Source organism: Ochotona curzoniae, unplaced genomic scaffold, assembly GCF_017591425.1.
Source record: "Ochotona curzoniae isolate NIBS_2020 unplaced genomic scaffold, NIBS_Ocur_1.0 scaffold_4701, whole genome shotgun sequence".
Classification (NCBI taxonomy): Eukaryota; Metazoa; Chordata; class Mammalia; order Lagomorpha; family Ochotonidae; genus Ochotona; species Ochotona curzoniae.
Genome location: NW_024467122.1, coordinates 31,806,360 through 31,833,516, shown reverse-complemented (window position 1 = coordinate 31,833,516; position 27,157 = coordinate 31,806,360). Strand labels below are relative to the sequence as shown.

The window sequence follows — 27,157 nt, the reverse complement described above, 5'->3', positions numbered from 1 at the left end:
GCGCTGGTTCTATCCTGGCAGCCCCACTTCCCTTCCAGCTCCCTGCCTGTGGCCCGGGAAAGCAGTCGAGGACAGCCCAAAGCTTTGGGACCCTGCACCCGCGTGGGAAGCCTGGAAGAGGGTCCTGGCTTCGGATCGGCATAGCATTGGCCGTTGTGCTCACTTAGGGAGTGAATCATTGGACAGAAAATCTTCTTCTCTGTCTCTCCTCTCTGTATATCCGCCTTTCCAATAAAAAAATAATAAAAAATAAATCTTTAAAAAAAAAGAATCAGGGAGTTAAATTTCAATCTTAACTTACACTCTTGTTCCCATTTTTCGTTGTTCAAATGATTAAAAGGAGGAAGAAGACAAAATTCACTCTGAGAATAACAAGAACAATGAGATAAAAATTGAGATTTTTTGATGTTAAAAATCTGGCTCTGCATAACATGTATCTCAGTGTGTATCTAAGTTAAAGTGAGAAATATTAACCATGTGAAGTTGCAGGATAATGGCTTAGCTATGAAAATATCTAGTATTTTATGTTGATTGGACTCTTTACCATCTGGGTAATAAAGAAGCTTTGAAAAGGACATCTTATCCACTTCATCTTCAGAAAGGGGTGATTGGCTTTAGTTACTTTAAAATTGCTAGTGTTTCTTTCCTGGTGTCATTTCACAGTTTACTATGATAGAACCTCAAACAGCAAATGGCATAAATTCTCTTTCCCCATACTATGGAAACACTGAAAAGCTAGTATAAATAATGTTAAACTTCAAAACTACAGGAACATTTTAAAATGAGGTTTTAAAATGTCCTGGAAACACATCCTAGAGTTGGCCACTGTGACATACTATCCTTTCAGTTTGGAGGCAATTTTTAGGTTCTTTGTTTAACTGGGTTTCTTAAGCAAAGGAAAAGGATACAGACAAAGCTATTTTCAAACCACTAATTCTATAACGTGGTATGATAGAAGTATACACGACCCAAATTGCAAAGGAAGAAAGAGAAGCAACACATCCTTTCCTGTTTGAGGAAGAGACCTCAGAGTGTTTGGAGATCTTTTTATGCACAGATTTTTTTTTATTTAAGTCTTTAAGCATGTTCAGCTGGAGTCTGAGTGTCCAAAATGACCCATATAACACTTGGACTATGTAGCAATCAGTGTGGATTATTTGCTGATCAGTCGACCCATTGAGAGGGTCATAAAGGCAAACACTGCTCCAACCAGCTGTGCCCAAACGTGAGCCAGCGTATCTGCAGTTTGTTATCTATTCCTCTTTGATCTAATTTTCCCAACTCGCTGCCTTTTCCTCCTCCTTCTTTGGGGACTGAAGCGATCCCCTGGAATTCCTTCTGTCAGCGCTTCATCAAGTTGAGGCGTCGTTGGCTCTTTGGATGCTGTAACAATAGCAAATTCTTGAGGCAGGTCCTTTAGGGGGTGACAGGAAAGTGTTTATATACAAATGAAAGTACTTGGCCTCTCTAATTCCCACAGGAATCCAAATGCTTATTTTTGAAGATAGAACAAACACATGGTGAGGTATCTTTTAGCTCAACTTCTTCTAAGGGAAGGCTGTGTTAACATATCTGTAAAAATAGAGTGGATTTGTTTTCATATTGATGACACTGAGAGGATTTTTCATTCTACCTCATCATTCTGATATAGAAGCTTTCCTTCTCCTTGTTCTACTAATTTACACATGCATTTCTGTAACAGACCCAATGCTTTTATGCATTTTTCTTCAAATAAGTCAGCAAATACATAGAATGAGACAGAGCAGTAAAGAACATCAAGTATCTGTCAAAACAGTTCATAAATATTCAGTAGAGTTCTGCAATATGTAGGAAGTTATGAAGATGGCATTAAGATACCAGTAAATCCAAAGAAAACCTATGCTAATCAAGCTATCAGATCTTATTCTATTTTATTCTCTTATCACTTTATTATCCTTCAATAATATAAATATCACCCCACCTCCCCCAAAATGTACAAATCCTGACCTGCTATGGTGAGATAGAGTTAGCATTTTATCCTACGTCGAGATTTTCTAACCAGGGTGCAGACTCTCTTGGCAGATCTAAAAGTCTACCCTGGGAGTTCTGTTTCCAAGCCACTTAGCACAAGCCAAGTCCCTGTGGGAGTGGATCTGTCTGCAAATGCGCTTGGGAAACAGCCCTTCATCAGTTGCACTGCTGGGCCTCGGGGAACCTTAGTGTCGTCAAGAAGCCAGGTGTTTGGGTCTGGTAATTATGCGCTGGTTAAGTTGCCCGAGTCCCACATCAGAATACCTTGTTTATCCCCAGCGTCAGCTCCCAACTCCAGCTTGCTGTGGATGCAGACTCTAAGAGATGACCCAAGGGACTGGGTGACTGCCACCCATGTGGGAGACCTGGAGAGCCCGCCTGGCTACCAGACCATTGTAAGCATTGGAGTAATGAATCAGAAGATGAGAGTTCTCTTGGTGCCTCTGGCATGTTTTTTTTAACATAAGAATTTTTCTTTAAAAAAAAAATAGTCTGAAATTATGAGGACAGTCTGCCTTAACCAGGAGGTTTTAAATGGCCTTTTGGTGTGATAAACCTACTTTGGATTGTTCCTAAGACTGAATTATTTTTAACGAAATAATCTTAAAATTAGGCTTTATCGTCTTTATTTATAGAAGCCCTTTGTACGGTTGTTATAATGGACCAGTGACTTCCAGTACCATTGCCTGTTCCTCATTTATACTCATTCCTTTTCAATCAAAGAAGCGCTGAATTCTGTAAGTTATACTGCTCATACATCGCTATAGTTAAAAAATATTGCTCACTCCAGGGGGGCATGCAAAAGCTATTGACATGCTCTCTTGATGTATGAAAAGACAAATTAGTCCCTCATCCTCCCCAGCAGCAGGATACAATGACCCAACATGGAAAAGTCAACTCAAACCACTGTATAATATACTTGCATTTTTCCCCCAGAAAACTCCAGAGTTACCAAATCAACTGTGTCTGCTGTTCACATTACATGCAAGCTAACAGAACATAAAATAAATTTGAGGGAGGCTGTGTGGTTAGACTACACAGGATGGCACCAGGCTGTGGTTTGGCCTGGAGGAATCTATGATAGCACTGGGTGTGGAAAGCCAGGAAGAAGAAAGTACAAATAAAATACTGCTTCTGAGTATGCCTGCTTATCATGCACGGTCCCTGCACAGCTCCTGATACCGTCTGAGTGATTCAGCTTCTATCTCCTTGTCGTGCCAGAGAAGCAATGCAAAGCCCCCCTGGGTCTGTTGCTTGTGTTTAATAATCAGAACATGGAAAGGTTTCTTCACCACCCTGTAATGTGATTGAATGGACTGTGGGCTGCTGAAGTCCTTGCGTTGGCCTTAGAAAGAAATCTGCATCTCAAGAACACATGAGTAGGGGAAAAAAATCCATACCTTGCAGTTATATAGATCATAATTAAGAAGATAAAGCTGATAATTAATAGCAAGAGGAATTTGTACTGTTGCTGATTTGAGGAAATAATAAGGAAATGATATTATGAAACTGTTAGAATTCAGATGAGGATACAGGGATGTACAAGTTGGAGACTAACCAATAAAGACAGTTTTTTTTTTTTTTGCCATAGATTGGAAATAAAATGTGTTACTGAAGAGGGTCACTGTTGTCTTCGAGCATTCCTTAAAACTGGTGCATTTGCGGATTGTACACAGCCCTGTCTCTGCTCAGTGAAATGCTACGGGGGAGAGGGTGGAATCTATCTCTGAGGATGTAGATCTTAATGTGTATGGGACGGACTTCCTGGGAATGAATGGCTTATGGTATCACAGTGTTAACTCATTTCATGGAGTGAATCATGCTATAATAACACTCTGTGTTGTAATACTAATGTCTTAGCAGTATCATAAAAGAACCAGTTCAGATCTGTGCAGTCTAGTTCAGATAAAGCAAAATTTTCATGGGCCTGGAAACCCAGTCCTTTAGTCATTCAACAAACATTGTGTGACCGAGCTTTTAATATAGGGCACTAGACTTCATTCATAGTAACCAGAAGTTTTGGAGGAGTTAGTAACTGAGCTTTTGAAATGATCTAACACTGAATGAAAGCTCTGGTTTTTTTTTTTTTCCTTGAAAGCTTGCATGAAGTAGTGTCAGCTCCCAAAGTTAGAAATTCCCAGTTTACATTTCTATAATCTTTTTGAAGATGCAGAATTTAGTGGCAGGAAATGGGAGTTCTAGTCTGTCTTATCTAGGCAGTCTTCTTTGGTTTTGTTTTTTTTTTTTAAAAATAATTATTCTATGATACAGTTCCATAGGCTCAAAGATTCCCACTCCTCCCTCTAAAGCCCCTCTGCACACTGATTTCCCCTGTATTATTACAGTAGTATAGTTCTTCAAAAACAGGAGTTGTCCATCGTTCTGCTGTTTCTATGTGTCATGATATTGTAGGTATAAACAGTGGCAGAAAGTCTAGCATCCTATTGTCAAGGTACAGTTAACAGTTTCATTACCGCCTTGCTTCTACCACTGAAGAGCTGGGTTAACTTCAAAAACTATGTTAGTGTCTCAGAACTGTTGTGCTGTCACCTATTAATAAAACATAATTAAGAGAAAGGAATGAGAAATGTTGGAAGCGCTAGCTGTAAGGTGTGTCTCTGATGATGATGATGGCTTGAGGTGCACAAGTAAGTAGACTTCTGTCTACTTCTACATCTATTTTGTTTTAAAATGCTTTCTTTAACACAACAGTCTGAAGGCAGAGCATCACAAGCCCCCAAATTGGCAGGCAGCCTACCCCAGCCTCCTCTCATAATGATGGTGAATGCGCATAAAAGTGATGCTGAAGGAGATAGGACTTCGGAGGATGTTCCTCAGCCTATGACCCGCTAACTACATGGAATACAGTTGGAAGGGAATCCCCTCCCCACATCCCACAGAGCAGCGGGGCTGCCACTTTTACGATAGGAAACAGCAACCCAGCAAAGGTAAATAGTCGAAGGTTGCTTTGCTGGTTACTTTGCTAAGTTGTGATACCTGGTAGTTTTTGCTATGCAGTATGCATTCTTGCTTTAACTACAAAATATAGAAGAGGGCTTCAAAATGTTTATCAACGTGGAATTCAGAAGTTGTGGGGATAGGCATGCATTTGGCCTAGCAGTACACATGCCCGTGTTTTGTATAGAAATACATGGGTTCCATACGCAGCTGAGGCTACTGACTCACAGTTTCCTGCTAATGCAGACCCACAGAGGAAACATTAATGGCTTAAGTAGTTGAGTCCCTATAACCCATGTGGGACACCTACATTCTATTCTCAATTCTTAGCTTTAGCCCCAGGCCTGCCCCAACTGTTGCAGGCATCAACTAGTGAGTGATGGAGAATCCCCCCAACCCCTACCTCAAAAATAGTCTTAAAGTAAGTTTGTTTTGGTGCAAAAAAGAAAAAAAAACATGAAGTCCGTGAATAGTTTTTTTTTAAATACTTTATTCACACATGCGTTCCTTTGAAAGGCATTGATTTACTCCCGAAATGGATGCAACAGCCAGGGCAAAGCCAGGAGGGACCAGGAATTCCATACTCCAGTATCCTTTGTGGGTGATTGGGATTTGTTCACTTGAGCCATCCTCCATTGCTTCCCAGGCACATTTATAAGGAGCTCGGTCGGAAGCAGAGCCCTCTGGCTTTGAACTGGCACTCGCATACGTGATACCAATCATAATGGCAGCTTAACCTGCTGTGCCAAAATTCCCTCACGCATCTATAACTCTTAATAACACATTTTCAATGAAATATTTTGATGACACCTCTTATGCATGGTTTTTAAAATGTTTTACCCCAAAATTAACTTACCATTTCATTCCATTTTGCATGAATGTCTTGAAGCCCTCGTGTTGTATATATGGAGACTATGACAATGTCAGTATCTCGGTGCCAGTCTGTAGCTGTTAGACCTGAGCTATCCAGATGGGGACTCTCTGAAGCCACTGGATGCATAGGAGACTCATAAGACTCAGTTTTCACCATTGATGAATCCCACTCAGGGTAAAATTCTGAGTAGAAGGTGCCTGTACTGACACCACAAATCAGGCTGTGAGATGCTGGTCTATAGTTTAAGACTGGCTTACGTGAATATTTAGTCAGTTTCACCCTTAAAAAATCAATATTATCTCCCACTTGTGTTGTCATCTTATCACAGCCCGTGGTCTGTGCCAAAAGGCACATTGTAGTATCAGAGGGGGAAAAAAATAGAGTTTGAGAAAAGGAACAGAAATATTTACTAGAGTGGTGCAGTTGGACCCCGTGCAAAATCACAGCGCCTTCCTCAGTCACTAATCCCCAAACAAAATAACCATCAAGAAATATTAAAACACACATTTTATTAGTTTCATTTAATTTCTTAATTGCTCAAAGTCAGTTTACCCATTTATTGCTGTGTGAAGTGCTTAGAGGCAAGGCGCACATTAAAGGGATTATTTCCATGTAATCCCCCCCTCCCAGAGGGTATGAGCTGATCGCTGTGAATCCTCATTTGTGCTCTGTAACAGCCCCGGATAGAGGAAGTAGGTATTGTGAAATGATACAGTCAGTAGTCAGGTAATGCAGCAAGAGAGTGCAATCTAATAACAAGAAAAAACGTACTTCATAGTCAGTAAAAGTTATACGGACCTTTTTCAGGAATAGCTATTGTCTAAACTGAAGTTAGCCTCTTGTTTTTTCTGACTATTCTGTTAATTGATAGATGGGAAAGAAATGTAACTTGCTAGGCTTCTAAAGAGTTGATCATTTTCTGAGGACTTGGAGTTCTGGAGAGAATGATTGTTCTCCGTGTTGTGGTCTTCTGTGACAGTTTGCTTCCTTCTGGGCAGTAAAACGGATGCAGGTATTTTGGTGAGATTTGGCAAAGATGCTGGCAGTTACACAGGAGAAGGGGATCTAGGTTAAATTCCACCAAGAGCTTCTGAGAGTGTGTAGTCCTGGTAGCCTCCATGCTGCATCATAGCTGGCCAGAGACCACTACACTTAAGAGGTCCAGGAAACCCATTAGTGACCCTAGAAAGAGCTTTTCCGTGTCTCCTTCTTAATGAGCAGCTCCCTGTGGTAATACCCATCATCCAAGTCCATCGTGTTAGGAGGTCTGCTGCTGTCGTTAGCAGGAGATAAAAGAGCATTTGAACAGTACAGGGGTAAGGCTAATCTTTACCAGCAACTTCTACGCCCCGAGAGAACACGTAACCCAAACACAGAGGTCATGTTGGATGACTCAACGAGGCAGCACCTCCATTTCTGGCTGGAACTGTTTTGCTTTTTGATGTTCAGTCTCTACCTTTAGAGTCAGCCTAATAACAAAATAAACAATTTTTCAAAAAAAAAAAGCCCTCAAGGAGACTTGTGCCATGTATTTTATTAGATTGAAGGCAAAACAAGCTGATACCAGCAGAAAAAAAATTATGGCTGTTTCAGACCCCAGCTGACCTCCTTTGCATGGAAAATTCTCCATGTCATTACAGAGCTAATGAGTAATATTTAATGAAAACATTATGCCTTTGCATACCTCGTAAGCAACACTTCTTACATTTAAATTTACATAGAAATAAGATGTTTGGTACAAAAATGGCAACTTGAAGATCTGTGTGTTTTAAGGAAAATACTCATCTGGTATTGCTGGTGCTTTCTGTAGCTATTTTGAGTATACAAAACCCCAACTTCTCAACAGCAACAACAAAAATCATGAAATTCACTCATCCAGTTGACACCAGACATGCAAGTATCCGATGGTGCATTGATAAAATACTGAATGCAAGGCAGACTCGTCCACAGTGCACAGAATGTTTTGGCTTCACGCAAACAGCAACGTATAAGGGGAAAACTGGGCTGAACTATTGCTAAATACTAGGATGCATGTGAGAACAATCTTTGAACTTCAAGCTTTGTAGTTGAAGAAGACTTTGCATGCAGGTTTGTGTCTGTGACCCGGGTACACTGACATCTCTCGTTCCCTCTCGTTCTCTTTCTTCTGTAGGTGGAGCTGACAGGCAGCAGCGTCTTTGACTATGTCCATCCCGGGGACCACGTGGAGATGGCCGAGCAGCTGGGCATGAAACTTCCACCCGGACGGGGTCTCCTCTCACAGGGCACCACGGAGGATGGAGCCAGCTCAGCATCTTCCTCCTCTCAGTCAGAGACCCCTGAACCAGGTGGGAACTGCAAATCCAATGTGTGTGTTGGTGGGCAGGATAAGATTACTCAAGTTACCTGTGTGAAAAGACTATCAATACGGCTCAGGGTATTTAACAATTCCATGCAGCTTTCATTCCCATGCAGTAATTAAATAAGGAAGAGATTTGAAAATAAGGAGACATTTTAATAAGTATAATCCAGAGATCTGATTTCAATGGAAGAGTGTAGAAGGTTCTAGTTCCTCTGTTTTTTTTCCTTCCAGGAATCTGAAAGCAAGTGTTCAATATGGACACCCTGTCTCCTTGTTACCATGGGCGAATGTGATGCATTTACTTATTATTCAGCAATCTCTGTGGCAGAGGCATTGCAAATAGTAGCATGTGGAGAATGAAAAGTATTAGGAACTTGCCAAAATCTTGGCTTCGTTTTTTTTTTTTTTAATGCATCAGAAGGTACTTGAAAGATGTGAACGGATAAATTAAGGCTAAAAAGAAAACAGAAATGGCTACATTTTAAACTGCCTTTCCACCCTCAGTATTTAATTAGATCAATTGTATAGAGGAATGAACAGAGGTGACATTCCTCATTGGGATTCCTTCCAGGACTCTTATAGACTTTGCATTCAGAATGTTCCCATTTTCATTGTGTTGTACTGATGATAATTTAAGTATTAGGGGAAAATCCATTTATAAATTAAACAAAATGACTTGATATCCATCAGTCCCCTAGTTCATCAAGCTGTTCAAACACGGGGAAGATTGGCTGGTCGGCCTGGGTCTTCCGAGAGCGCTGGTAATTAGATCTGCGAAGGATTTATTCTTTGCTGATTGGGGCTTTAAATTAATTGAAGTTCCACATTTGTGGTTTTGTCCTTTTTGTACTTTTTTAGAGGAGATATTTCATATTCTTGTGTGGTGGAGTGCTTGGCCAAGCAGCAGTGGTTTAAATGTTAATTTTTCTCATGAGAAGTTTAAGATTTTTAATGAATCAGGGCCCGATTTGAAGTGCAAAGTTTTATTTGCTTACTTGGGAAATTATTTTTACACTCTTCAAAGATGCCTGTACTCTACGTGATCTGTTGTTTTGAAAGAGATTGACAACACAAAGGCATTGTATTAGGAAGAAAAAAAAATGAAAAAAATAAATGTAAAGATTAATGTTCACATAACTCTCTGTACTTCCAAGAAAGCAATTCGGCCTTCCTAGAAAAATCACAATGCATTTGTTCACAGGAAGAGGCATATTTACATCTTTGGGAAATTACTTTAATTTCATCGAGAATCAAGCCTTGTTTTCACAGTGACGTTAATGGTAGCTTCTAGGACATTCCTTATCCTTTGACACTGGTGAGCACCCTTCTCTAGTGAGTCCCACATTTGAAAAAAAGAGACTTAATTTGGATTGTTCTTAACCCTTTCAGAATGACAGTAATGTTCTTGAGCAGGGAAGTCATATATTCTTGTAGCACAGCTCCCTGGCTGTTCTGAACACATGTCAGGGAGCTGATTGGATGGGTGGACAGTGATTGCAGTGTGGATATCAGGGTGTATTTGAGAAGCAATACATGCAGTCCTCTATTCTTTTATTCTGCAGTTGGGGAATCTTTTTTTTTTTTAAGATTTATTTATTTATCGGAAAGGCAGATATACAGAGAGGAGGAGAGAGACAGAGAGGAAGATCTTCCATCCGATGATTCACTCCCTCAGTGAGCGCAAGGGCCGATGCTGCACTGATCCAAAGCCAGGATCCACGAACTTCTTCTGGGTCTCCCATGCAGGTGCAGGGTCCCAAGGCTTTGGGCCATCCTCGACTGCTTTCCCAGGCCACAAGCAGGGAGCTGGATGGGAAGTGGAGCTGCTGGGATTAGAACCGGCACCCTTATGGTATCTCGTTGCGTTCAAGACAAGGACTTTAGCCACTAGGCCATGCCGCTGGTCCCCAAATAAGGGAAATCTTGATTCTTCATGACTGAAACATGCAGCATGAGAGAAGGTCTTGGGCACGTGCATTCAGTTTCCTTGAATCACAAGTCTTGAGACTTCAGTCCAGACTTCGAAATAGGAATCCATGCAAGAGAACCAAAAAGAAAACAACTTTTTGGAATCTGCTAGCAGGAGGCTTAGGAACTCTGACAGGAAGTCATTCCCAACGAGGAGTAACATCTGTTTTGCAGTGGCTTCTACCCCTCATCCAAAGCCTGCCCTGAAGGGCCACATTTTAGATTTATTCTTTCTTCCCTATGTTTTCCTCTCAAATATGTGGAATTCAGTACATTATGTTTACCCTTCCTCCTGCTTTCCCTCTGTTCACATCAACTGATGTTGATTCTACAACCAATTGTTCTGGCCTGTTCATCCTCATCTGACCATGCGTGTTTGTTGATGACCTTCTCGTCTGTTCCTGAAAACTGATTACATCCTTCTGCACGTTTTCTGCTGAGTCCAAAGCAGAGAGGCTGTCTTGGTATAGCTTGCAGGGATGATTCCAGGAGTTCATGGAAAATAAAGTTACAAGATACCTTGAAATCCATGCAAGCTTTCCTAAGAGGAATTTCGCATTTTGTCAAGTTTTAGTAGACTGCTCATTTGCATGCATTTCAAAATTTTGGCAGCAAATTGAACATATTGTTCAATTGCATTTTCTGTGAGCTATTAAAGTGCTCTAATGCTATACCTCTGTGATTATAGCCTTCAGTTGCAGTGGGTTCTGATGGAAGCTACTGTAACTTCTTCCACAACTTACATTGAAGGCAACTTGTCACCCCATGAGAATATCTGTAAACTAGTTCTGCTAGGGTATTCTAAGCTACAGTCAAAAGCACCCCCCCCCAAAAAAAATACTTTAAGACCTATGACAAATCCAAGACCTACTACCAAAGTGCTAGCAAGCATACTATCATTCTAGGTACACTCTCAAAGCTCACTCTTAATGTCTGTATTCTGGATAGTGGGAGGATTATCTGTCCTTCATGTTTGCTCTTATCACTGAAATGTGATTAAAACATGCTAAAACAATCTCCTTGGCTCCCTTAACCTATTTGCCCAGCCTTTCTTTAGCCATTCTAAGGGCTGAAGTTAAAGCTCTGCATTCTGCATCCTTTAACAACCAGGCCCAGTAGCCACACTTGCCTAAGAAAGCACTCGCTTCTTTGATGGTGAGTGTGGCTCTCTCCGTTAGAGGAAGTTAAGCTAGCTAAGCCTTAAAAGACTGTAGTGTTACTCATTTTCAATCTTTGGCTTAAGGAAGCAATTAGATTGACTGCTCAAATACTGAAAAGCAGCGTAGGGTGCTACGTCGAATGAAATAGCTTCGCTAATGCAAATGATTGCTTCAAGGGAATTACTTAAAAAGTTTGTGTCAGGCACTACATCCCAAAGCTGCTTATGTTTCTTAAAACCTGAAAGAATTTTAACAGGATTTTCCAATTCTTAATAACATGAAGGAACATTTTTGAAGAATGTTTTAAACTCTGATATACCACCGATCCTTTTTGAAATAGTGATGTAATTTGGTTGGCAAAAGGGATGTCAATGTAGGGTTATTAAGAAAAATGAAAGGATGGTTAGGTATGGAGTTTTTCAGAAGCCCTGACGTGTTTAGTGTAGCATTACTCAATGCCCGCAATCTAAATAACATTTGGCATTATAACAAAAGGAAATAAGTAAGTAAACTCATCTAGGAGGTGGCAATCCTGCGCCCCAACCAAATTCTATTCCTTTGAGCCACCACCGCTGTGATTCTCTTGTCTTGAATCAGTCTCAAGGTGACAGTAGTAAAATAGGGAGAGGGAAAGGGGAGGAAGGTGTTGATGTGTAGCGTGCACACTAACTCCAAATAAATCATACATATGCACACTTCTGAAATAGTTCAGTAAGTATATCTTTTACAGCTGTCCGCAGCCAGGCATATTCTTAAAATTATGGGGCTTATAGTGTATCGTTGGGGCTCCCTGTGACCGTTGTGCCAGGCACTGCAGGGACTCCAGCAGCACAGGACACAGGACTTGGGAACACACCCTGGCATCATTCCTTTTCTTTATGCGGACCCGCTTACATCTTTTCATCTTGACTCATGATTTTGTGTTCTTGGCATTAAGAGTGTTCTCATCTTTTCATAAATTTCAGTGGTGTGTGTTTTAAATGCTTAGTAAACAAAAACCAGCTATTTTAAGAAACCCTGGAGGAAATTGTTAATCCCTGCCTATCTTGAAGGTAAAACACTCCTAATTCTTTGTCAGAAAATTGTTGTTTTTATCCCTTTTTGCTGCTGCTTGAAACATTTGTATCTTTTCAATTATAAAATGAATTTATACTCATTGTAAAAAATTCAGAGACTATTTAACAAGGAGGGGGAGAGAAGCCAGCAGCATTCTCTGTTGTATTCTAGGTTTGGGCCTAATGTTTATTTTCTAGATTCTTGTCTCTTACTGAAGCACGGGGACCAAGATGGCTTAAAAACAGTAAGGTTTATTCAGAAGTCAGTAATGCAGACCTACATGGCTACATTCAGGGAGAGTGAACCAGGAAGGGCAAGACAGAGGGAGTGAGGACTTTGTACTTTTCTTTGAATCCTTCCATAGGGTGACAAGAGAGAAAGCAACCAGGAGCCCCTTCTAGGAGTGGGTTCTTGAGGGAGAGTCCACGTGACACAGCCTCCACTCAGGTCCTAGGAAAGAGGAGGTACTCCCTGGAAAAGGCTGTCATTTGCCTGACAGGTGGGCAGGTGGGATTATATAGGTAAAAAGTTAGTTTAGGATTTCACATCCCCCGCCTAAGTCCGTATCTGCTGGCCCAGGAATCAGCACACATATGCTACATATCCATCTAGAGTTTGTTTCTGCCCCTGTCCATGCATGTAGATATACAGTGAGGTATATGTTTTGTGTTATTTCCTAAAATAAGCATCATAACACAGAAATTCTTAATATTCCTGGAAAATGGAATCAAAAGTTAAGTTTATGTTGGTGGAAAAAACATTTTTAACTCTGTCCACATTTAAAGACCCGTTGTATGAAGATGTGAAAAATGTTGTTACATCAACGTAAACTTGTTTTAATTCCATTTTAGGACTTCTTGAAGTACCCTCTTCCATTCTTGTGGCAGCCTGTTGTCCCACGTAGGCCATCCCCACTAGCTGCTCTGCTACTGCTATAGGACCACTAGCAGGGCTGAACTTCCTGGGTCCTGATTGGAAGGGAATCCAGCCAGATCAGGGAATCTTGCAGCCTATTGAACAGGTGTAAACTGCTAGAGGCCGAAGTCAGTAACAAACCAGGACTTGGATGATGTAACAAGATGTAGGAGACACTGCATTATGCAGAGAATAAGTATGGCAACATTGGTAACCAGTTGCCTGTCTGAATTTCAGGCAGAACCCAGCCTGCTGTTGAGGGTGTAACAGAATCAGTGCAGAAGCAGACCCGATGCTGTTAGATACTGTTACACCCGTTCAATGTGTTGTCTAATTTAAAGCAAAATGGAAATACTACCAAGGATTTGCACGAACATATGCTTCTTCCTTCATGCTATGGTAAATTTGGTCAGCTCCTGATTCTGTAGGAATTGAAATTTCTCCAACTTCAATAGACTAACTTTACAATTAATGTTATAATTCAGGAAAGACTACTAAAGACAGCAAAAACTTGTCTGAGGACCAGATCACCATTTTAAACATTTGAATAGGAGATACACATGTACTTTCCTGGTGAATGATTTCAGGTCTGGCAGTGGAAGGCAGAAGGAAGAGGGTTGAAGACCTTTTTTTTTTTTTTTTGCTGGGGGGAGCCCAAGTTTCTTATCAATGAACTGAATGTAGAAGTTAGGCAAGGGAAAGCAGCTTACTAACCCTACGTCTAACCCCAGTCCCCAGACAGTGTGACTGTATCTACAGCACTTTGTGCTGTACTGCAAATGTCAAACAGAAGGTATAATGGATTTAATATTAGCGCTGGCCAAGGTGTTGAGGGAGCTGTTAATAATGTCACTCCAGTTATTGATCTGAAGCCTTTAAAAATCAGAGAAAAGTGAGAGATCCCCTACTGGGGAAAGGCATACAGTGACTGGTTTTTATTGCCAATATATTTCTACATATAGAGTGGCGGCTTTCTGGAATTATGTTATCGCCATTAATCTCTGTGAGATTTTTGGAGTCATTATATGGTAAGATAATACCATGGAGGCAGCTCTGCATGCTAATGCTAAAAGATCAGGCCAAGTTGTGTTGGGTTATAACTATGACTTAAAATTGTGACTACGGCATTCAGACAAGCTAGCAAATGGCAGGCAATGTATTGGCACTGTATTTATACTTGCGTAACAGTGCTGGATCCTCTGGAAGTATAAATGACAAACGATAGGGTCATTAGGATGAGCTGTGCTCCACTTTGGCCTTTCTAAAACTCTGAGTAAAAATCCTATAGTGACTCACCTAGAGTAGAAGGGATTTTGCTGTGAGAACAAAAGTACCTTTTCAGGAACCTGCTAATCCTTCAGTCAGATGGCAGTTGGTATGCAGTGAAATTCCTGCTTTCCACAGTCCCCAACTAATAATGAAATTAAAATGTATAATTTATGTTGAATGTTTATCAAACTGTAAACACACACTTAATTCCTTTCCATATTCATACTACATAAGCAAAGATAAATCCATCTGATAACGTACTAGCATGATCTCTCATGGATTGAATATAAAAATGTGTCTCTACTGGGCTCAAGCAATGATCTGGACAAGTCCATGAATCCCTCCAACCAGGCTAACTCCTGCTAATACACAGATGCAGATACATGTGGCAAATCTGGCAGTCAGAAAATAGCCTCACAAAAATGACATTGGCAGACAAATTATTCAGCCTGACAAAGACACTTTTGCCCCATATCAGAGCCCCTCAATACAATACCAGGCTCTGCCTCCAAGTTCAGTGTTGTGCCATGAGGGGCATCAGTGTTGGTGAGCGCATGCCACTCAGCTGGGAGACCTGCATTCAGTTCTATACTCCTGGCTTTGACCATTGCCATTGTCCACTGCAGGCATTCAGCTAGAGAACCAAGCAGATGAAAAGTGTCTCTCTCAAAACTCAGGAACTTTTAAAATCTAGTCTTCTCCTAGACCAAGGCAATCATCAGTCATAAAGCCAGCTTTTGCCTAAAATGTATACAGCCTAAATTATGTATTTTCCTAAAATCTGCCCTCATTATTTGGAAATGACATCAGAATTACCTCCTTGCCAACTCTGAATCAAGATGATGCCATGCACAGATAAGCCAAGACTTTTACAAGGAATGCTTTGCTCAATTTAGACTGCTTGTTTTGACTCAAAAAAAAAAAAAGCTACCTTGATGCAGAATTTTTTTTTCATGCAGAAGTTAAGTTATTCTTAAATACCGTTTTTATCTGTAGCCAAACAAAACAAGATCATAGGGGAACTGGCACAGAAGGGAAAGATATTTTTCACGGTTCTCTTTGGTGTTCAGGGCCTGGGCATACTTATCACCTTGATTTGTGTGTGCTCATGTGTTGGTATGCACGGCTATGCCTGATGAGAACAGTTGCAAAGCAACCTTGTGTTTAGAAAGTGAGGGAACTAAAGAAAAATAAGGTAATAATCTTTTCTGTCTACCTGGCTCTCTTAGCCCAGGACCTAAGCTCTGCCTTGCCAGCAAAACAGCATAATATCAGACAACCCCACATATCTTTCTGTTCTGACACCTGGACCACAGGAGTCAGCATTGATGATTCAGTTAGCTATAAAAACATAACCTTCCTAGTATTCCCAGAAAAAAAAACTGTAATAAATTCCATTCTGCATGGCACTCTGAAACTAACCTTCTCTTCTAAAAATGTAGATGAAAGTAGTTGCAGCTCAAAAAAAAAAAAAAGTACAGCTTTTACAGGAATTTGCATCGTGATATTTACAGGGTAGTAGATGTTTTGTTCAATCATAAAAGAAAGGTCTCTTCACAAAATCTGCAATAGGTTAACTCAGTTTATATGTAGCATTTTCCCCAAACTTTCTCTTGGAGGGTTAGGAACTCAATTTTTAAACCCATTATTTTTAACAGTTTTTGTATATAGCTTTCTAGGCCATAATTTTTTACTTGACTTTACCTCTAGTGATAAAGGAATCGTCATTTTACAAGTTTCTTAAATGTAACCCACGCCAGTTGATAATGACCTCTTCTTTATGATTTCAAAAAAATATATGTGACTCTTCCATTATTAGATAATTAAAAATTATAGATTCTATTTCTGTAACTCTTGCCTCAAAATAGTACAAGTTATTTGCTCTTAATACATACCACTGCACAGAGATTTCATCCCTGTCCAAATGATACCATTCTGAATTCTTCATCTGCACGTAACAGAGGACTTACAAAGGATCAGTTAGCAGGCACTGACTGAGCCTTGCAGGGTGCATAGATCAGCAGAGGCAGAACTGGTGGAAAACCATTTCCACCCCTAGTGAGCAATTTACTCATGATTGCTTGGGGAAAATACTGGAAATATTGCTTCCGTGTAAAGTTTGCAACTTCCAGTTGTCAGGTCTGTGCCAAGTAGTTATTCCCAAGTATAGCTTTGTTTTTCCAATACAGCCACTTAGTTGGGATAGAAATCATGCAAATAATCACTGAAATGCCACAGTGAACAATTAGTAGCATCTGCATAGATTGTAAGTAAAATGCAACCCTGAGTGTCTAGACCACATTATTTATGTGCCTTTGCAGCAGGTGCAACATCACAATCATCTCTGCCTCAGCCAGCACTGGGCCAAGCTCTGTGCTGCTCCTTCAGAGCCAATCTCCTAAAGCAGATGAGAGAGAGGGAAAGAACAAGAGAAATAGGGTGTCCATCAGAAGGCAAAATATGTTGAAAGTACCTGTTTGTGACTTCTTGGACCGCACAGACAACATCGTCCAGTTTCTATTTGTGGACAGAATCAGCCTGAAATAAGAAAATAGCTCACATCTCTTTTCTGCCTATTCTCAACTACAGTACATTTTTGTTGAAGAAACCAGGCCCACTATATAGAAGGGATTATGCAGATTATTCAGCTACTACATGTCAGATATTCTATGAAGCTTCCTGCCTCACAGGATGTAACCATCATGTGAGGGGAACAAGTAGATTGTGATTGAATGTAGGAGTGTGGTGGTACCGGTCAGAGCCCCCATAATGTATAGCTAGGACCGCTGTAACTGTCTTGGCAAGGCTTTGAAACTCCAACCCTGAAATCAACAGTCCAGAAAAACGCTTCTTTGGGAACAAATTGCTTTGATGTTGCCACACACGATATGGACTGTGACCATTGGAGAGGGGATGAACTTCACCAAGGATCTGTTTCCTTGATTAGACAGCCAAAAGTTGCCTAAGACTGTGCCTGATGCTTGATAAACACCCATGGTTTCTCTCTGATTGCTGTTCTCTCTGGTGCTATCGTAGCCTACTGAAAGGGAGGTGCCCCTACACAGGTTGCTTTCCACATATATTGAGCTGAGTTCACCGACTCAGCTTTGGGAAATTATTTAACTCTCACTGCTCAAGGTGAGACTCAATAGATTGATAGATTAATAAATATCTTCTGTTATGTTTTACCTGTTGTTCTGATTACCAAGGGAGGCATTCCAAAGTCATTTATTTCTCAAAGCCACCGCAGTGAATATTAGAATTCGTGATTGACTTGTCCCAAACCAGTATAGACTGTGGATCTAGGAGCTAAACCCATATCAGATTTCGCTTGTGACCACTTCTCTAGGAGCATTCTGAGGGCACAAGAGGTGGATATGACACCTACCCGTAGTTTGTTAAATAAAGTGGCCAGTGGTATAAGTCGGCAGCTCAGTGATTGTGTGCTGACTCTGATGAGAAACAAAGACCTGCGGGAAAGAGTCCCACGTGCCTCCTTGAAGCTAAGAGGCATGCTTACCCAGGATGGATAGAACGTGGAGCAGCTGGGGAAGGGTAGTAAGTTCCGAGTATAACTCATTGAAAAACACAGTGATCCAATGGACACGTCAGTTTGAATTTATAACTGACAAATTTACCCTTCCCCAGCTGCTCCACGTTCCCTTCCCCAGCTGCTCACACTAGTCTCATATTTAGAAGGATCCTATGCTGAGGGTCATATCCTAATTTTCCTCAAAGAAGATTCTTGAATATCTTATGCAACATGATTGCCAGTACTCACTCAATGTTCACCATGTGACAGGGTCTCTGCTAAGCCCATTATATGTATTCCCTCATTCATTCCTCATAAAATACTGTGAAGATGGTGCCACTATTTTTCCCTCTGTAAAGACAAAGGAACTAAGAAGAAATGATTTTTTCAAACTTATAAAAGTCTTACAGTTAAAGAATCTAGTATTTGAAGTTATCTAGCCTGGCATGGGAGCTCCCACTCTCAGCCATTCCTCCATGGTTCTGCTCGACAGCCACCCTCGAATAGCTCTCCAACCCCTATCTGGAGCCATTCCATGCTTCCCAACTACTGGTACTGTAGTTGTTACAGTCCTTCCTGTAACATACAACTTATGTTCACTTGATAGATTTCCCTAAAGGTTCCCAGCATCTTCAGGCTGCCCTTCAGGTTTCCATCTTAAAGCTGAACTACTGGATAACTGGAAAAATTTTTAGGATAAAACCAATCAACTGAAAGTTGAATAGTTTCTTTTAGAGCTACTGTGAGCACTGATATGAAGATCTTCCACCTTGGCCTCCGTGTACCGATGCCTCAGGGTGACGCAGAGCAATGTGGGGGTTGGAATTAATTCCTCGATGGGTTCCTCTGATTTGTAGCAATCTAATTAAATTGTGCTGCTTCTACGAGAAAGGACATCGAAAGGTTCATAGAAAATATAGTTAAAAGAAATTTCTTTTGCTATAATAAATTTTGAAATCAATGTGTAGTTTACTCATAATATGCATTTCATAGAAAGCTTTTGAATTTCGCTCATGGATTTCAAAAACTTGCACTAAAATTGAACTTGTGTTTTATCCAGTTTCTCCAGACTGGATAAAAACATCCTTGTGCTAGTTAACTGATGTATCCATACTTCATTTTCCCATTAGCAAATGTTAGTCCTTTCTGCCTGTTGTGGAGAAAGGGGTAGGAAGAATTGGTGATTTCTTTTATGTTAAAGTGAATTCCTATAACAACATTTGTAGGGGTATAGTGAGTTAATACACTTGAAATCCTTAGACCAGTGGTAGGGCCCATGAGCTGTATTCAATGAGGAGTGTTAATTATGTTGAACCAAACATTCCCTTATTATAGTGTATTCCTTATGGAAGGGCTGGCCATAGAACAGGTGGCCGAAGCTTGGCATCTGTATGAAAGGCTTAGTATTTGGGCTTCATTGGCACCATCCTCCAATTAGGTGACTTAAGGAACCCATATTCTGTATACACCACAGTACCCAAAAATATCCTTTTGGAAATACATACATACTCATACACTTCATGTGGAGTTCTTCATAAACTTGCTTAATGGTGACACTGTTTAGGAAATAAATATATCACCTTCCTGAAACTTGTGTAATGCACAGAATCTACTGTGCATATTCATATTTTTGTACATTTTGCACGTATAGTTTTATACAGAGCTGTGCAACTCTCATCCTGAGAGGTCCATCCCATGTTGCTAGCTTCAACACAGCAAGACATGGCTGCCTACTCCCCTTTTTCTATGGTTAACTTGGAGACTGCCCAGTTCCACTTTGGAACAGACCTTGATGTTGATCTCCAAGGATTTACCACTTGTAGCTGAGTCTCTGAAAGTGCGCTCTGCTAATGACTCAAGGATTTAGCTGGTAGCTAGTATAAATCATATGCTTGACAGATGTTTTCCCTTTGCATCTGGCTGGACCATAGTGAGATGGCTATAGCCACAATAATGGATTAGGGGCCTCAAAGACTAATTTCATCAGCCAGCATCAGGTGTTAGGGCTCTTCAACTTGAAGCTTCTATTACTATCAAGTCAGTGCACAAGCAACCTTCTGGTCTATGCTGGGGATGGGGATACGCAGTGTTAAATGACTCTTATTTATTTTGCGTGGGCGGGCTCCAGTTCATCACTAATCTTTAGAAGTGAAATGAGTGTAGATCTGATGGAACACTTCCGTAAAAGCAAGAGAGATGCCAAGATGCCCTGGCCATAGATACTAATATATGGACTTAAATAAATAAATTAAGAAACTCATTTCACATAGGCCACCAAGCAGTCATGAGATGTTAATGACTTTTAGTCACTGCCAACCTGGACAGAATTCAAGCCAATGACCTATGGGTGAAAGGCTCTATCTATCCCATTACCAGTCCTCTGAGCCATCCAGTCGCCCCTGACAAGGTATTTTATCATACCAAGTACAGTGTCCTGCAATAGTCTAAATTCCCATTGCATCAGAAAATGTTCTATTAAAATAAAAGAGAACATGTTAAAGGGAAGCAGAAAATCTATGTCCTCAATTAAAGGAGAAATTTCGGTCAAAAAAATACTTTTTTGGAGAAGGGAGACATAGGTATAATCCAAATGCATGCAGTACTGATCTTTTAAAATGTCTTTATTTTCTCAAGTTTACTCCATTGAATGATTCTGCCTCTGGATATTTAGTAAACTGGCATATTTTAGAGTTCCATTTAAAAAGCCATTAGGTTTAGGTTAGCATTTGTATTAAACTGATGTGGTAAAGCCATGGTGCTTTCTTTCCTAGCTTGATTTTAAGTGTCATAAATAAATGACTTAAATGTCCAACAAGACAAATGTTCTTTAATCATCTAATGTACTCATTTATCCTAAGCCTTAACCTTAGTCCTAAATTAAGTCTGTTGCAAAAACATAACTTCATCTAAAAACACCCATCAATCCTACACGGTTTTGATAAGTGCATTTAAAAAACATAAACAATCAGACAGTTGTCAATCTGGTTGAAGGCCAGTCCCATTTAAGAGATATTCACCAGCAGCTATATTTAATGCCCACACCACCAACAGAATTAGAAAAGAGAATGGTATTTTGGCCTTTGCCGAGTGTTTATATCATGAAATTGGGGGAGCGTGAGGGGGGTGTAGTTTACAAGAATATGCCATGAAATGTAGACAAAACATCATCCTCCAAACATGTGAGTTACATTCTGGTTTTGCATTTATGGAAAACAGTAATTTGACAGTGCTGCAAATGCATTAAAATTGCACAATCACAAATGTAGTAAATTGCAGTCATCTCTTTGATTAATTTTCAATGGTTCATGGTCCCAAAAATCTATCAAAGGATCTGGCTGCTGAGTGTTCATATATGAGTAATGATTACTGAAAGGTATGGTGCAAGGAGGAATGACGTGAAAGTGTAATGGAAGAAACACTTGACTCAATTGGGTACTTAATACATCATCACTAAGAATTCACCTCGATTAGTGAAATTTTTGCTTTGACAGGTACCCAATTTGATTCCAAATTAATTCTTAAGCCTTTGATTTGCCCATGGTACCCTTTCAGAGTAGGACAAAGATAATCTTCGCATTTTTCTGCCGGATTCTCTGGGTCCAGCAAAATGATTAGCACAGGTCCCCTTGGGGTTGTTGGATGCAATCCCCTACCCCCCCCCCCGCTACAGTTTTAAAATTTTTGAAAAATAGATAAGAGCATTCAGCAAAAATAGCTACATTGAAAATAAACTCAAAAATTATCACCAAGGCCCTTCCTCTGCCATAATTTGTCAAATCTGCTGATAGGAAACAAATTCTATTCATAAAGATTTTATTTGGAGGGGGGTACTCTTGTGATTTGGTAGCAATTCAATTATAGTTTTGTGAGATAGTGAGCCCGGAGAGGGAATCCAGAGTGACAAGAAATATGACAGGACAGTTACAGAGTGTTTATGCAATTAAACTTTCACTGACAATACCTGCAGAATGATGAATGCGTGGGCGGAGGTATGTGAGCGCAGGCAATGCCCCACAAGTATTGCCCATTTTTCATTATTATACAACTGTTCAGATCTTTCAAGAACAGCCTGAAGTGAGGTAGAAAAGAGCGTGCTGTTCTGCAGCATGTTCACCAACTGCCTTTTCTTCCCCCTTCTCTCCCTCCACCGGGCCTAGATGTGCCAGGTGATAAAAGAACATCTATTTTAGAAAAATGTTTTGAAAAGATGAAGATTTACTCCGAGTTTGACATATATTAATTTTGGATACCAAAGGAGTTTTTTATTCTTTTTGCTGTCTGCAACTTCCTATCACTTTCTAACTGATAGAATGGTGCATAATTAAACTGCTAGGTTATTCATTTTATGCAAGCAGGTGCAAAGGGCATTATAAAAGTAGGACTTTTACTGATGGTAGATTAAGAAAGAAAGGAGAAACTTAAAAGCCTTTTGTAGAGAACCTCAGAAGCTTACAGAGGAGCTTAATTTAGTTTGGCAAAATCTACATCATATTCTTGGTTTTCCAAAGATATAGGAAATCAGGAAATTTGCAGGATGTCAAAGCTCACAAGAGACAGTGTGGCGTTTGCCAGGTTAACTACCCTTATTTAGGATTGTTACGTAAGGCTGTCAGTTTTTAGTGTGATTCTATTTTAAAACAAAAACAAAACCAAAATAAGGAGCATTTAAGCTCCCTGAAGTCTTTTTTCAAAGGGTTGAGTTAATTTGTGTAGAATGTGTGTTGACAAAATCTGCAAGGCTTGGAACAACAACTGAACTCGTACCGGCCACAGTGCAGATGATTCATTGTGTGAAGGGGAGAGAGAAGACAGTTCCAGCATGTGACACAAGGATGCAAAGGGTTGAAATGAAAACCACGTGTCTTCCCTTCATGTTTACACATCTATTTAAATTAATGAGATTTACTTGCAGAGAGGAAATGATATTCATCCCTAAACCACTCATTCACTGACTTTTGACCTCTGCTAAGCTGCCTTTGATATCCATTTGTGCTTTTGTTTTGCTTTGTAGTTGATTTTCCTTTGTTAACATCCTTAGCCCTCCTGGAGACACTAGAAATGATGAATTTTTATGTTGAAATACTCCATTATTTCTGACCAAACCCCATTAGTGGTTTCATTATTTGGGTTCAGCCCCGAAGTTGCAGATCCACTCCCCTGGTATGCTAGATGATTCCACATTGTCTACCTGCACATTGAAACACGTGCATAGAGATCAGAGCCATATCTGAAAACTGTGCTTACCTGATACCATCAGTTTGCCAAAGTCGGTGAAATCATTGGTCAGCTCAGAAAACCAGTCTAACAATTTGTATTTATAAATGAGTTGACTGAGTAGTTCCATCAAACCCCAAAATCCCATATAAACTATAGTCTAGTGTTTCTTATAATGATCTCTTTTGCCCAAAAAAAAACGCATTTTGTTACATCATCAAGAGAAAGATAAAATTTCATCAGATATGATTTTTAAGATGCACTAAAAGTACTAGTTTAAAAAATACTGTTTTCACATTCCTTAGGTGTTAAAATTACACGGTGCTGTTCCTTTATTTTCAAAAACCAAACCTAATCCTGTTAATTCAAAGTGAATAACAAACAGGACTAAGACTTTTTCCCAAGTTGTTACATTTATTCAACCTGCTTGTGTTTTGTTCTTCATCATAATTATTTCCAAGTCAAATCTGCACTGATTTCCTTGTGGACCTGCGTACCTCTGACTAACTTAAAGAATTGAGCTGGGATAATTCACAGAATTCCTCGGGGGTCATGTTCACTGTTTTTTTTCAAGGACATTTTTATTACAAAGCTGATGAAATTTGCATATTAATTCATTTCTTTCAATTTTTTAAGATTAAATGTTGTCAACATGTATCAGTGCAAGGCTCTGACAGTGCTGATGAAATGGGTCAGTCAAGCTTGAACATTTAGAGTAATGCAGCCATCTGCAACCCCCTCGCCCCTTGTGGAGTTCTGTGCTACCATTGCAACTTGATTAAAAAAAAGTTTTATTCAGTGCAGGATATTAAAACATTATCTAAGAAATGATATGTGTTAGCCTTTCCATTTACTCAGAAAGTGGATTTGACAAAGGGATGGATCTAAGGAGATCCTTGCTGCGTTGGCGTGAACATTCTGTCAGTCTTGATCAAGCTACAGTCAAAAAAGCCCACACCCCAAAAGTTTCAAATTGGATGAAAGGAACTTAGGAGAGAACCTGAAGTTAACATTTCTTTTCCGGCTGGAATTTAACAGTTGGAAGGATTCTTTCCATTGGTATTCTAGGCAAGACATGAGAAGGAAGAGAGTTGATGGCAAGTCTCAGATCGTAACTTACTTCCAGGCATCCTCCCAAGTATGCCTGCCCTTTGTCTTACACATGTCAAATATGCTTGAACATTCACCAGCCACTTCTAAAGCCCTCGCAGACAGAGCACCACGAGTATGTACAAGGCGACCTTCGTTCCTGTCCATAAGCCCACGTTGAACATTAAGCTGTACTGGCTAAGTTGATTTCCTTACAGTCAAAACATGCATTTCCATCACAATGAAGCAATGAGACCATGTAGATGAGAAGTCCCTTGAAGTGTTACATAAACGTTTTCCTCTCTGAGCAGTGATGACCTTTCAAGGCTATTTCTCTTATGTCTGCATTTTAGTAGAAGCTCCTTCATGATATGCATGATGTCTATAATAGATTCCAAAGGCTTTGAAACAACAAACCAAACAAAGCAAACCATGTGGCCATTGAGTACCTACTTGTATCACATCCTTTCACTTTGGTCATACAACTAAGTGAAGTTCCAAGTGCAATACAGAGTACAGAAGCAGTCGGGCTGCCTCTCAGCCAAGATGCTCCTGTCCCCATAGCAGAGTACATGAGTTCAGTTACGTCCACAGCTTCCTTCTTGTTCATGTGGACCGTGAAGTATGGGCAGGTAGCACTTATGGTTCTGTGAAACAGGTGCCTTGCACCTCAGTGAGAGACCTGGGATTATGTTCCCTGGTCACAGCTTTGGCTCCAGGCACTGTGGGAATTTAGAGAGCGAACCAGCAGATGAGTGCTCTTCCTCTCTTTCGCTGTTTATCTTTCTTTCTATGCTCTGAAGTAGCTAAGCTTGTACAGGAAAAAAATGGCGAAAAAAGATAAGTTTTGTAACAAAATACAGTTTTTAAAATCCACAAAAAGTGTTTTGTATTATACATTTTGCATAAACTTTTTTGTAGGACTACTTAATGTCTCTACAGCATGAATAGTTGTTTCCTATGCCTTCAGATTCTTTTGGAAACACCTTCCAGAACCCCATGGTGCAGCTTTGCAATTCCTCTCTTACCACATAGATGGTCACTATCCAAGAGCTTTGTTACTAACTGTATTAAAAGATATATCTAGGGCCCGGTGCAGTGGCCTAGCAGCTAAAGTCCTCGCCTCAAACATGCCGGGATCCCATACAGGTGCCAGTTCTAATCCCAGCAGCTCCACTTCCCATCCAGCTCCCTGCTTGTGGCCTGGGAAAGCAGTTGAGGATGGCCCAAAGCCTTGGGACCCTGCACCCCTGTGGGAGACCTAGAGGAAGTTCCTGGCTCCTGGCATTGGATCGGCACAGCAGCAGCCGATGCGCTCACTTGGGGAGTGAATCATCAGAGGAAGATCTTCCTCTCTGTCTCTCCTCCTCTCTGTATATCTGACTTTCCAATAAATATAAATCTTTAAAAAAATATACATAGATATCTATTTTTCACTCAATAGAAACTGTAAGTGAACATGGTGAGGATGTTGGTGATTCTGATTTGCAAGGTCATTTTCCTTTAGCAATACCTATCTGCTGTTTAATTCCTAGTCCCAACTTGTGCAATATGTACAACACTATTAGCTAGAAAAGTTTGTTTCCAAAGAGACAGACAATCCACTGCCCAGTGTGAAGAGAACAACAGAAAAGGAAGGTAGTATGAAAAATGGTTTTTTCTTGATTTTGAATTAAACATCCACACTCATATTAGATTGAAAAATCAAAATCAGAGTTCACATTGTCGAGTTGGAAAATGTCAGATATGAAATATTTAAACTGTGGAATACAGTCTTCGACTTTGGGTTATAAAACTTTAATTTTGTGAGTTGGTAGCACTCCAGTAGTTCAATATTTTTAATTCTACAAATCCATGTTTATTAACTTTCAAGGTTTAAACAGTATCACCAAGTCTATTGAAACTAAATTATTCTGACTTGTGAGAACTATAGGGTAGTTATAATTTGTTTTCTATTTCTACATAAGTGGCAAAGACAAAAGAAAGAACAAATAAAAGGAATTGATTGCCACAACAATCTCTTTTTAACATTCCAAACGACCTAAAACTCTAGCTGATCATGAAAACGCATGCCCAAACATGTACCACTTCAACAGTGGAGGTCTCCTGCATAAATGTGCTCCTTGCTGTCTCCAGCAGCTGACTCACCTTAAGCATGCATTTAAACCCTTAGAGCTACCTTCCGGGCCCACAGAATCAAGCCAGTGTTTACTCACAGAGTTGCCACGGCCATCAAAAGACATAATAAATGTGGAAGCGCTTAAAAAAAACATGAAGTGTTTCATTTAAACAACTCCACAAAGTAACACATTTGGTAAATAGTTCAATATAGCCCGTTGGGGATTATCTAGTGATTTTTTTATGTTTTTTTATAGCTGAATAGTAGACTGGTAGATTTTTACACTGTAATACCATATCCATACCAGCTGCTATCGACTTCAACAACCAAGTTAGATTATCCAACACAGTTTTGATGAAATTCACTCTTCCACCTAACTTAATCTATGTATAATTTCATCTGCTGCCAGGGAAGGAAAGTGCATTTGCTCTAAACCCGGACTCCTGGTTGCCAGCAGGAAAATTCAGTATGTTTTGTTTATTGCTTTAGTTTCATATATAATGTATATGAATTCATGATGATTTGGTCAGGGAAGAGAAGTCGAAGAGTTACCCTTGCATCTCGAATCTGCTACAAGCGCATTACTAAAATCAACAATACCGAGTTACTCTCTTAGGAGCTATTTTCTCTGCAAATGTGTGAGTTTACAATG

General features: G+C 40.0%; 1 protein-coding gene across 6 annotated transcripts in view; it reads left to right on the top strand.

Annotated features, from left to right (window-relative positions):
• The window catches only part of NPAS3 (neuronal PAS domain protein 3), an 827,147-nt gene that overhangs the window by 707,847 nt on the left and 92,143 nt on the right, over nucleotides 1-27,157 (top strand). For all 6 annotated transcript variants that reach the window (XM_040970285.1, XM_040970284.1, XM_040970283.1 and 3 more), the window contains one exon: nucleotides 7,995-8,169. In XM_040970285.1, the coding sequence (XP_040826219.1) occupies nucleotides 7,995-8,169 (175 nt within the window). The remainder of the gene's footprint in view (nucleotides 1-7,994; nucleotides 8,170-27,157) is intronic.